Genomic DNA, 12,744 nt, shown 5'->3' with positions numbered 1-12,744 from the left:
GAGAAAGCGAGGATACATTGGGTTCGATGGGATTTAGTGTGCAATCCTATACAAATTGGTGGTCTTAATTTAACAACTATGAACAGGGCGCGCTGTTAACTAAGTGGGTAACATGGTATGGCAATGAGCAGTCGTCCCTGTGGCGTCGAGTTATCTCTAGTAAGAATTGCAGAGGTGCGAATGAATTACTTCCTCCAAAATCTTCAAATCCGCAATACTCTTGGATCTGGGAATGAGGTCTTGAAAACTTTTCACAAAGATGATGATTTTGGTAAAATTTTGAAAGCAAGTCTTTCTTTACAAGTGGGTAACGGCAGTAATATTTCATTTTGGGATGACGTTTGGATTGGAGACGCTTCTCTCAAATCCTGTTTGCCCCCGTTGCATGCCTTGCCCTTGAACAAGACTGGCGCGATCGCGACCTTTGAAAGGAAAACTGAGAATGGTTGGGTATGCCAGATACCCCTTAGAAGAAACTTTTTCGATCGTGAAATGCATATGTGGGATGAACTCATGGCTCGGCTCAATAATTTTAAATCTAGTGAGCTAGATACCGATTGGGTGAGGTGTATGGGGTCTAGTGACGGCTCCTTTTCAGTTAAGTTCCTAAAAAATCTCATTCATGGTTCGCTGTCATCTTTTAACTTTTGGAACAAGTTTGTCTGGCTTGGGTTTGCTTTCCACAAAGTTGAGTTGTTTGTGTGGCTAGTAATGTTGAAACGTGTACCGGTTAAAGTATAACTCATCAAAAAGGGGTGCCTCTTACTCCTAACAATTTGTGTCCATTTTGCTTAAATTTCCTGAATCCATCAACCATTTATTTTTCTCTAGTTGGTATAGTTGGAGGATGTGAATGTAGTGTTGTAGATGGCATGAGATTTCCTCTACTTTGCCTAAAGAACCTGTTGCATTTATGAAGGCGTGGAGAGGCCATGGAGTTTCAACTTTTAGTGAGGTATGGTCGCGCATCCCATGTGCTTTTTATTTGGACCATTTGGTTATTTCGGAATGATATGGTGTTCAAGGATATAATGATGGATTGGTTACAATTATTGTTTCTAGTTTGAGTCCGTCTTGCCTCTTGGAGCAATGCCAAGTTTGGCAAATGTAATCTCTCTGTGGATAGCCTGATAAACAACCCCTTGCTAGCCAAAAATTGTTTCTTAAGAACGAACAAGGGGTGTTAGAGTGCCCAAACGGTTGCCACCCCGCTCGGCTGGGTCAAATTAAATGTTGATAGAGCTTGCTCTGCTGGGGTGAGAAAAAGTGGTATAGGAGGTGCTTTAAGAGGATCGAGTGGAGTAATTTTATTTCAATTTTCGGAGATGTGCGGTCCGAAATCAATTATAACATTTCATAACACAACGAAAATTGTATCAATGACCAAAAAATTCCATTTCTATGAAGAGAAGCAAAGAGAGTGAATTGATAACACAATAAAATAAAAAAAACTCGTAACCAATAATTTATAGCAGAAAGAGAGCTTTGGATTCTAGTGAGGAAGACCTGAATAGATAGGTGTAGCAAAGGCAGGTGTTTGCTTAGAAAATGAGGAAAGTGCTATAAATATACACACGTACGAAAATATTTAATTTGTTTTTATTACAAGCATTGATTGACCCTCTACTCCATGGTGTTTTTCTCGAAATATCATCGGTGATCGGTATATTTATCGATCTAATACCGGTCAGATTATATTTCTCGTTCTAACACCCGTAGCAGTAAAGCGCGTCTCCTGGCATGCGCTATACGTTGATTTGGCGCCACGTGAGGTATAGCGCGCCCCCTGCACCGCGCTATTTGCTGACTGGGTTACACGTGGGGTATAGCGAGCCCCCTGAACCGCGCTATATATGTGTGTCTAGACAATTATATTTAGCGCGGATCCTGATCCGCGCTATACTATTATTACATATACCGCGGTGCAGGTACCGCGCCTTGTATGGCTATATATACCCTTCTCCCCCGGTTATGTTCCTCGCGTCTCTCCTCTCAACTTATAAATTAATACAATAATTCCGTCAACTAATTAATAATGTTGGCAATCTTCTCATATTTAGTTTAAAAGTTCGTGCGATTTTTCGTTATAAGGTAATTTTGTTATAAATATTTTTATTATACTTATTATTTAATCTGTGTCATTTGAAAAAATATTATACTAATTATTTTCAATTATATTATTTAAATTATTTACGTTGATGTGTAAAAATTTATTGTGTTATATTTTCGTTCATATATAATTTATTTAATCAGGTTTGTTTCAGTTATTTTTTTGCAGATATAATATTACCGCACTTTTAAACTCAAAGAATGGCGCGACTTTCAGCTATTGTTTATTATGATGGTGAAATTCGAGAAGATGAAACCGGCGTTGTTTTCGTATCAAATGAGCGTGTTAAAATATCATTCAAGAGAAAACATAACTCTTGATGAGCTGATAATGAAGATTTCGAGGAAGATTCATGTTGGAAGTAGTAGAAGAATGTCGTCGTTGCAGTACAAATTTCCAACATCATTGTTGCCATTAACTTATACAGCGTTCGAACTTTCGAACAATGATGATGTTGAAATGATGGTTGAAACTCAAAGTAATTATTCAGACGCCGTTATTGAGATGTACGCATATTTTGTTCAAGTGCGTGTTGTCCGGGGTCAATCATTAAGCTTCCACTATGGGTTGGCTGAACAAGTTGATCAAGTTGACAGCCCGACTACAGTAATGTGTAATGATTTTAATGCCATACTGAGAAGACATTCATCCGCAACCCCTTACAATATGTACCGAGGTGGGTCCACGAACAATCCGTATGGCAACATCGCGTCCAGTTCAAGGGGAATGCATTCATCCGCAAATTTCTTTGACCATATGGAGATGCCATCGGCGCAACCATCTGTGCAGTTTCCATTTGACACGATGGCTTCAAGCTCTAGGGGGAGGCATTCGACTGCGAGCTTTTTCGATCTCAATGTCGATATGCCTTCCAGTTTAAGGGGAAGGCGTGCAAGTAGTATGTTCTTCGACCTAAATGTGGAGAGCATGGATGAACCATCATCTCCACCAGAAGAACCGCTTCGTGAGCCTGGTGCGGATGGTGCTGAGACTGGACTATTCATTCACCCAGAATCACCGCATTTCAACTCCGATGATGATGAAGTTCCAGGAAATGTGGCACAAACTGACCCTCATGCACACATGTATGAAGTTGATTATGGTGCAATGTATGGGCCAGAATTTGCGGATATGACTCATCTCGGTGACTGGATATTACTCATTAATAAATAATGGTGAGTTATCTTTAGGCATGGAGTTTTCAAGCAAAGAAGAAGCGGTGATGGATATAAAAAAATACAATATCCGTAATTTTGTTCAGTCCAGAGTAAACCGATCTACGACCGAAAAATATGTATGCTACTGTGCCCGACGCGAAAACGGATGCAAATGGATGGTTCGCATATCGAAAATGAAGAGGAAAAACAACATATGGGAACTAACAGTATACAACGGTCCTCACACATGTTGTGCTGGAGGGGTCAACCAAGATCATCCCAACTTGGACTCTGAAGTGATATGCCAAGCCATCATGCCCATGGTAAAAGCAAGCTCTCATATAGCTGTTGCAGTGTTGATTTCAGCTATACAATCGCAGTATGGGTACATGAAGAGGAAACAACATGGGAACTAACAGTATACAACGGTCCTCACACATGTTGTGCTGGAGGGTCAACCAAGATCATCCCAACTTGGACTCTGAAGTGATATGCCAAGCCATCATGCCCATGGTAAAAGCAAGCTCTCATATAGCTGTTGCAGTGTTGATTTCAGCTATACAATCGCAGTATGGGTACATTGTTTCCTATAGCTGGTGCAGCTGAGGATGAACCAGAAGCACTTGCTCTCCGTCCACGAGTCAGGGGATGATGGCACTGTGTCGGATCACGTCTGTGTCGACGTCGCGAAAAGGTCTGCCTTCGTGCATCCACGGAAAGCAGAAACGGTTTCCCGTTACCATTAAACCACTCATAATAACCTTCAGCAACACTCAAGAGGTCAAGTAAAATGGGCTCTCTACGGGGAAGGCGCCGATGTCGATCCTACCACAACACGACCCACTCATGATGCCTCACCAGCTAATCTGTATCTGTCTTGCCGCGTCTATCTAACCTATGCAACTCGTCCATATTGCGCGGTGCATCCGGAATTGGTTTGAAAACAACCAAACTGTCGGAGCACGCGATGGAGTGCCACTCGACGGTCGCATAACATATCAGAGGGACCATCGCCATCCAACATCTGATGGACCCCTCAACTCAGGTGGATCACCGCCCTCACATCATCAGTAGAATATGGCACCCATTCAAACTAAAACAAATAATATATAATTTTTATCAAAATAATAATCTAATTATATAACTATAATCTAAAATCGATTTTTAAACATTAAAATTCATACATGTGTGACAGCCTTCTGATCGATTAGCACCCTAATTTTTTCTAAATCATCAGGTAGCTCCTGATGATTTTTCCTATCAGTAGACCACCTATTCAAGAAAAAAAATTATTATACACTGTATAAAATTATTAATATACAAAATCAGTTTTATAATTACCTCAGAAGTAGTGGAAATACGAATAGGTTCTTCACAACGGGACATAAAAAGGGCAATCGATATCATGCCCAAGACTGCAGCAGTAGGAGACATTCGCCGATAGAATTACGCCTGTAGTCAATGGCTCCACACATCTCCCTGTACAGCAAAGCCAAAACTGTTGAGCCTCAACTGAATGATCCGACGAGACGAAAGTCGTTAAGATGTCGCAACCACATGCAGTGAACTAGGTTGCGCAATTTATCCGGCATCAGCAACCCTCCTATCAACTGCAATATGCATGCACGTGCATACATCTTAACCTCATCCTCAGAGGCGTCTGCGCTCAACTCCCGAAAATTGGCATCTAACCAATTTAACGGTATCCTACCTCCGATAAAACTTTCCAGCACACGTCCTAGATTTTCCTGGCACAAAGTAGTCCAAGAACCGGAAGTTATCTCTAATATCATATCTCCATCCACCGGAAGCCCCAGGTGCATAGAAACATCCTCAAGCGTGATCGTGCACTCTCTGCACAGAAGATGGAATGTGTGGGTCTCCGGCCTCCACTGCTCTACTAAGGCAGAATAAAATGTTAAAATGTTACCGTATCAGCAAAGTGTCGAGATATATGATTTTCATCTAAGCGAAGTAGACCGCCTTCCATTATATATCTGCAAAAAAATTATATTAGTAAAATATTAAATAAAGTAAAATACTTAAATAAATTAAATACATAATATTAAAAATATTATAAAATATACCTTAAACGAGAGAGAATTTGAGAGAATTTGAGAGAATTTGGTGTGATGAAAGTGATTGAGGATGAGGTATTTATAGGGAAGGGTGGGGTGTGAACGGTCGGGTAATTAAAGTTATAGCGCGCCCCCTGAACTGCGTTATACCCCACGTGTCAGATAAATAGGTATAGCGCAGAACAGGGGGCACACTATAGCCACGTGTAACCCAGTCAGTCAGCGTATAGCTAGGTGCAAGAGGCACGCTATACCCCACGTGACGCCAAATCAGCATATAGCGCGGGTCATGGGGGCACTTTACTGCTACGGGTGTTAGGTTGGAAAATATAATCTGACCGGTGTTAGATTGGTAAATATACCGATCACCGATGATATTTCGGGAAAAACGTCCTACTCCATGGCATGTGAGAGTTAATGAATTACAATGCAGATTCCTGGTTTAAATTTCTTTATAAATCAAGGAACATCCTGTTGTTCCCAAACCAACTTCTTTATAAGCAGATTCCTGGTTTAAGTTTCTTTATAAATCAAGGAACATCCTGTTGTTCCCAAACCAACTTCTTTATAAACAGATTCTGGGGGCTTTTGAATTACAAAACTACGTTGAAATTTGAGACAAAAGCTTATCTTTACAAGGATATGTTTGGACGTATTAGATAAAATATACATATAGTATTTACAAGACTCGACTGAAGTGAAATGGGAGGATAGGCATGAAAACACGACACACAGATTCTTCTTAATCATTTACCACCACCACCACTTTCGTATTAAAAAAACAAAAACAAAAACAAAACTTCCTTTCACTGACTTTTGCCCTACTGAATACAAACCTAACAAGCATGGTCATCTGTGTCACTTTTAAAATGAAAGTATGAGATTTTTCACTGTTTGAAATGATACAAAATCCCTTTCTTTTTTTGCAGGTGGGAGAGAGGGAGAGAGAGAGAGGGTAAAAGATCAACCCTGACCGACCTGGTTTACCTCATCCCACCTGCTGCCGTAGGATGCCCTCCATATTGCGTCGCCATCTACCCTTCTGATTTGCTTGCCAATGTAACACCAGCATGAGGCACACAATTTATTATTAGTAGTAGTATTCACTCTGTTAGAATCTCTGTTTAATTTACTCAAGATTTCTTCCCCATACCATACATGTTTGGTCGAATTCAGCAATGCTTATCAGTAATATATAATGTTATATGTCTCTGTCATGGGATTGGAAATGTTGAGTTTTGCCGCAGGTAACCTACGTGCAAGCAAACTCAAACTATAACTGCTCTACTATTATTCCTATTATTTTTTTAGTCTAGAATGATTATAAGATAATTATTTAAAAAATTAATTATTAATAACATGTATTTTCTAAATATAATTATTCAAACTTAAAATCCTTTAAGAATAATATCATTATCTTTTACTACTCAATTCAGTAAATAAGTTGGAATTCACTGGCTTTATGTCTTTGGTATTCGCAAAACATTCCCATTCTTTAAAAAAAAAAAAACCCCACGCAAAAACCTTAAAATGTACTCTTGTAAAGTTACAATTCCCCCTTACCCCAACTTTTCCCCTTAAAAAAAGTAACAATATTTTTGAAAAGTGGTATTTGTTTGTTATATTCTCTGATTGTCTGCATCAAACCCCATACTGTTTACTCCTCTTTGTGCCCACTCCTCCTTCCCTCTCAAACAACAAGAAAAGATATCATATATGTCTTTTCATTAGGCCCTACAATCTCCCCCCTCTATTTCCTCTTCAAAAGCCCTCGCCCTGCGCTTCTTGTTCTCCCACCTCACAAATCTTTAGCTAAAAAACTCTTGAAACAATCCATGTTCTTCTCTTCCAACCACGCTCACTCCTCCTTCAACTTCAACCAGCATGAAGAACAAGGGCTCGAGGACCAAAGCCATGAAACGGAACCCATGTTCGAGAAGCCCTTGACCCCCAGCGATGTGGGCAAGCTCAACAGGCTCGTTATACCCAAACAGCATGCCGAGAAGTACTTCCCGCTCGGCGGTGAGTCCAGCGACAAAGGGTTGCAGCTGAGTTTCGAGGACGAGTTGGGAAAGTGTTGGCGTTTCCGTTACTCGTATTGGAACAGCAGCCAAAGCTACGTGTTGACCAAAGGGTGGAGCCGATATGTCAAAGAGAAGCAGCTTGATGCCGGTGACATTATCTTGTTCCAACGACACCGTTCGGATGGTGATAGGTTCTTTATAGGTTGCAGGAGGCGCGGTGCAGCCTCGACACCAGTTGATGGCAGAAACACCGTAACTGGCTCTGGAGGCGGCGGCGGCGATGAAATGTGGTGTGGCAGTAGGGGATTGTATCAAGGACATCCTTATCTTGGCCATATACAAGGCCATGCTGCTAATCTGCCATACCCCCCAGGCTGCCTTCATGCAGGTACATACATACGTACTTACACATATGTCGATAGAATATGTGAAATTTAGCAATGTGAATAGCTCTTTCTTTGCATATTTTCAGGGAACATTGTTGAAAGCGAAGGTGCAGCAGCCGGGAACCCAAGGAGGCTGGTGCGGCTGTTTGGGGTGAATCTAGAGTGCCAGCTCGACGAATCGGAGCCATCGACAATCCAGCCGCCAGTTTTATAACTCTCAGTCGTACCCTTCAAACTACATGGTAAGCCGCATGCATCCTGATGTTTCCTCATTACCATCATCATCCGAATCTAATGATAAAAAATGATTAAAAATGATGTAAATTAAAATAGAAAGTATTGGGATTCTGCCTGTTGTTGTTTGTTTGTGGTTCATAATTAATTGGCAAGTTGAGTTTGCCATTTGGCACGTGGCCTAATTGCATTTATTAAAGTATGACCAAGTATTCATGTGGTTTCCTTTTTTAAGAAAAGATTAGCATTGAATCTACTACTTGAATTAAATTTAAGACAGATAGAACAGTATTATAAGCGTCTTATAAAATTATACTGGCTTAGAAAGCAATGAAATAGAATAAATGAGCTGTAGAATTTAATAAAGAAATCCCAAGTGCTGAACGGAGTCCAGATTGTTAGTTAAATTAAATTCCAAGTCAAACAGTGTTTGTTTTTGCATTGCGTGTTCAAATTGACGGTGAATTTCAATAATTAAGATGCTCATACCCCAAATAGATGATTGGTCAAATCGTGTTCCATCGATTTGGTCTTAATAAAGTTGAGATCAAATCAATTCCGCAAGCTTAGTCACGGGCTTCTATTTTTATTTGTAATTTCAAATCTTAAAAATATAAATAAAAAAATATCAACTTTTTCCATTTGATAGAATCCAAGACATTTTGGATCATTCCAACTTGGTCATAATAGTTAGTCACATATAGGGTTGGCAAACGGGTATAATTTCGTAAAATCCGCACCATACCCGTTCAAATTGGGGCGGGAATGGGTAAAACTTTAGTAAGTAGTGAACGGATGTGGATTTAAAAAGTGGTATCAGTCGCAGATAGTGGGCGGATGATGGGTTTAAGACCTTACTCGTTCTGCATCCGTCCGCCCTACATCCGCTCGCCCACTAAATACTTATTAAATTTGGGATCATTATGAATTAAGTATAATTTTAGAGACTTATTTATAAATCATAATATTATATAAGATATAACTTATAATTTATGTACTTTATGATCTATATTAACACTTAAATCAAATAATCATTGGTTTATTTTATTATGTTTTTTAATAGATGTGTTTGTTTTATGTTTGTTGCTTATGTATAACTTAAGGTTGCTATCAACCTGGTACGTCTCCAGTTGGGTAGTGGGTGTGAGAATAGATATGAGAATGTATCTGTGGACAGATTGTGAATTTGAAAAATTTTACCCATCATGGGTGATGGGCGGGTGGTAGATTTAAAAATATTAGGTAAGTATGGGGATGGAAGAAGGTATCCGCACCCGACCTACCCGCTTGTCCCTATACACATATACTATAGAAATTCTCGAGAGAAAATTAAAGATGCATATATACATATATTTTTAATTTGGTGCTGTGATTGTAACAGGATGTGAATTTCAGGATGAGATATCAACAAGGATAAGATCTGAAGACGTGACATCCAAGATTTTATTTTTGCTGACCCCCTCCCCCACTTGGAAATGTCAAAATTATATTATTATTATCAAAAGAAATTAAAATCATAATTTAATTTTTGTTCAAGTAGGGGCTACAAATCAGTGCAGGAAGTGGGGGGATGGGCAGGTGATGCAAGGAAATTGCCAAATGGGGGAAACTAAGTGGTTTTGGAATCTATTTAGGGCACTGTTGGGATTCGGTTGTTCAATGAGTGATTATTAATCATCATCATAATGTATGGGTATGGGGATGGTAGTGGTGGGTAGGGGAGATTCAGTTCATCAATGGATGGCTCACTTTCTTGACTTTAATGGTAGAAATAGTATAATCTAATCATGTACGTTGCAGTGCAGATATCAGAATCTGAAAAGCTTCACAAATACAAACCATTTTAATCTTCTCTTTTTAACTAGCTCTTTTATCATTTTTTATGCATAGAATGTAATACGAGCCTCCTTTTTTACTTACTCGTGTCACCTTCAAGCTCTGGACCTCACTATGAATGTTCGATGTTGCCTCCCCACGTCCAGCAACGGCAAGTGCAGCGAGCATTGTAGTTTCCCTTTGGGGAGAAGTTTACTCTTTATGCAATAAACCTGCCAAAGGATTTGAATGAATACTATGAATATGATAGTAACAAACAAAATGGCTAGAATATATATATATATCTTGTATACAGTTATGGCATAAGGAAATATTATAAACATAATACAATTACACAAATTGGCAGGCCAGCCTATCACCGGATCATACCTGTTATCGGAACTTAAAAAACGAGGAACAATGTTGCCGTTGTGCCAAACTCAACATATATTGAAAAATAGCATATGAAACAGTACACCTAGCACTATGGAAAATGGGGGTGGTGAGGGGAACAGAAGTTTGAAACTAGCAGCCACAGCGTGCATGATTTGGTACATTGTTCCTGCTATTTTAAATATTTGAAATCTTTCGACTACCATACATATAATGAAACAAAGGAAATGTTTAGAAAATTCTAATCGGAACGTGTAATTTCTCTTGAAAAAGATCACCAAAATACGCTACATTCTCATAACTGTCACCGGTAGCATGCAATCAAATATCATGTCTGACAGGGAATGCACTTAATTTACCTTGAACTCCATGCATCCTGTCCACTAAGTTCTCCTCTACCTTTTTTCAACACTAAAATTTACAGCCACGGCTCATTTTCAAGAACCTGAATCCACCAACTAGACAAAATATAAGGTTCTTATGAACAGAATTTTAGTTAATCAGTAACCTCAAAAGGCCTAGCACCTATGCATTAGGCAGCTCATACTTAACCATCGAATCGAAACATCTAATGGATGTTCTTAATCAAGCAATCATACAGATAGCTCAGAGGAAGCTGATAGAAAAGTATATTTCTAAGTTACGATTAAAACCATTAAGTCTCAACAGTTCTGTAAACTCACTAATTGTCAACTGAGTTTGATATGGGAGCAGTCTAGTGATAATAATCGATAAGCAACCCTTGAATGAATGGCTTAGATTACTTAAACAGATATTTTCATGTCCGAAGTGCTTAAATGAAGGTTGGACCACACATCAATGTGTATGGAATAATGGCTACAGGATTCTAGCTAGAATGCACATGTTTCAAAGACATTCCAGGTTAACCAAGGGATGCTAACACAGGCAGATGGATTTGGTGACAAGAGTGACTAATCAGATGAAGTGTCTACTAATCATCAGGGCCCATAAGGATTTGGACAAGAGAGTTACCCATTGATCTCCACTGGAAATGGCCTCCAATGTTTCAGTGGCTCTGCAAGTGGGAGGTCACCATGTATTTCTTATCACTGACCTCAGGGTGATGGCTAATCAAGAGATTGAAGGGTCTCCTTCTGTATGATGGGTTTGTCCAGGAAGAATAATTCCATCATGCATATGTACTGTATATATATAGTAAGAACAAGAGAATATTTCTGTGTCCCACTTGGCTTTTCCTCTCATCATACCTTTTGCTTTTGGAGCTAAGTCAACCTCATCTTCAACTCTCCGAATATCTGCAACAGAAAAACAGGTTAATTTATCCATGCTTGAAGCCTGAGGAACAAAATCAATTCAATAGTATTGAAAGCAACATTGACCAGAATCAAGATATCAAGAGATGACTAGATATTGTAATAATTGTAACCTTGAAAATCCAACTTCAAAGGAAAAATAAATCAAGTTGGGAATTGCACACCTTAAAAGTTATTAGAACCATCAAAAAACATACCTTTAAAATAAAGGTTTGTCTAGCACCAAGAATGTCCATGATCTCAAGCTCTGCAAGCAAAGTTAATCTTGAAGTCAAAAGGAGCCGTCCTAAGTCGCCGAGGAAACAAATAACTTTCTAGAAGTATCTCATAGAAGTTTGCAGCTGGAGGCTTAAAAGAAAAAAAAGGTGCCCAGCTCTCAAAGCAAAACATTTCACCAGGTGATGACCGGTGTACAATAGCCCCACTAACAGTATCACTTAAAGTTGACAGAGTACCAGATTTCTTGCACAAAGTATTAAGAAAAACTGGTATCTTACAAGTTACAATAATGTTACATCCTATTGTTAGTGCAAGCTTAACTGGAATTTCAACTCTGCGCCAAACTCTAATTCTGGAGCCCCCACTTCCATTCAACCATTTGTGTTGTGCAAGTCATTTTCAACCCCTCCAATCTCTACAATATGCAATGTCCTTCAAAGATTTGCTATTGCAAAATTTGACAAAAATTGTTATCTACAAGACTTTCCCAAAAAGCAAAAAGCAGAAAGCAGAATCCAGTGGTATCTGTACAAATCATAAATTGATTGTAGGCTGAATATTTCACACAATAGATTCCTAATAATCCTCAAGAGGCCAAAAAAGATCCTCACTTCAGAGAAGGAAAACCCGAAGTACCCTGCTTCCAATGCATACGAAGAAACAATGTCCCACTTGCATTCCAACAAAAAGAAGACAGAAATTTTTTGCTACATGATGCTTTTCATTATAGTAAAATACAAACTTTTTCCTGGGGAATACATGCCTAATTCTTCATTTTCTCAGGCTTCATTTGTTTAATACTTAAGCTATTTCGAATAAATGTTAAAATTCAAAGGCAAAAAATCAAATGAAAAGAAAAATAGCAAAAGCGGCATCCAAATAGAACATCAATTAATATTGTTTGCAATAAGACTGGAACAGTACTTTTCTTTCATATTCAAGCTCATTTATGGTTTCTTTGGTGTACGAGCAGCTCGTTCAGGATTGGTCTTACAGAACAGTTAAGTTAAGATCAAGTACAGTATGCAGACTG

General features: G+C 39.0%; 1 protein-coding gene and 1 long non-coding RNA gene across 2 annotated transcripts; one reads left to right on the top strand and one right to left on the bottom strand.

Annotated features, from left to right (window-relative positions):
• The first annotated feature begins 6,989 nt into the window (after window positions 1-6,989).
• Window positions 6,990-9,507, top strand: LOC120146014 (B3 domain-containing protein At2g36080-like). Its single transcript, XM_039159680.1, has 4 exons — window positions 6,990-7,023; window positions 7,090-7,757; window positions 7,842-7,997; window positions 9,371-9,507. The coding sequence occupies exons 2-3, from the start codon at window positions 7,181-7,183 to the stop codon at window positions 7,967-7,969; spliced, it is 705 nt and encodes a 234-aa protein (XP_039015611.1). The 5' UTR covers window positions 6,990-7,023; window positions 7,090-7,180; the 3' UTR covers window positions 7,970-7,997; window positions 9,371-9,507.
• A 426-nt stretch (window positions 9,508-9,933) lies between these two features.
• Window positions 9,934-11,723, bottom strand: LOC120146011. Its single transcript, XR_005518170.1, has 3 exons — window positions 11,690-11,723; window positions 11,427-11,474; window positions 9,934-11,312 (listed from the first exon to the last, which is right to left on the bottom strand). It is a non-coding gene; the product is annotated as an uncharacterized LOC120146011 (long non-coding RNA).
• Window positions 11,724-12,744: the final 1,021 nt, after the last annotated feature.

This window comes from Hibiscus syriacus, unplaced genomic scaffold (genome assembly GCF_006381635.1).
Source record: "Hibiscus syriacus cultivar Baekdansim isolate YM2019G1 unplaced genomic scaffold, ASM638163v2 tig00110895_pilon, whole genome shotgun sequence".
In the NCBI taxonomy this organism is placed as follows: domain Eukaryota; kingdom Viridiplantae; phylum Streptophyta; class Magnoliopsida; order Malvales; family Malvaceae; genus Hibiscus; species Hibiscus syriacus.
This window is presented reverse-complemented; position numbering and strand designations above follow the sequence as displayed.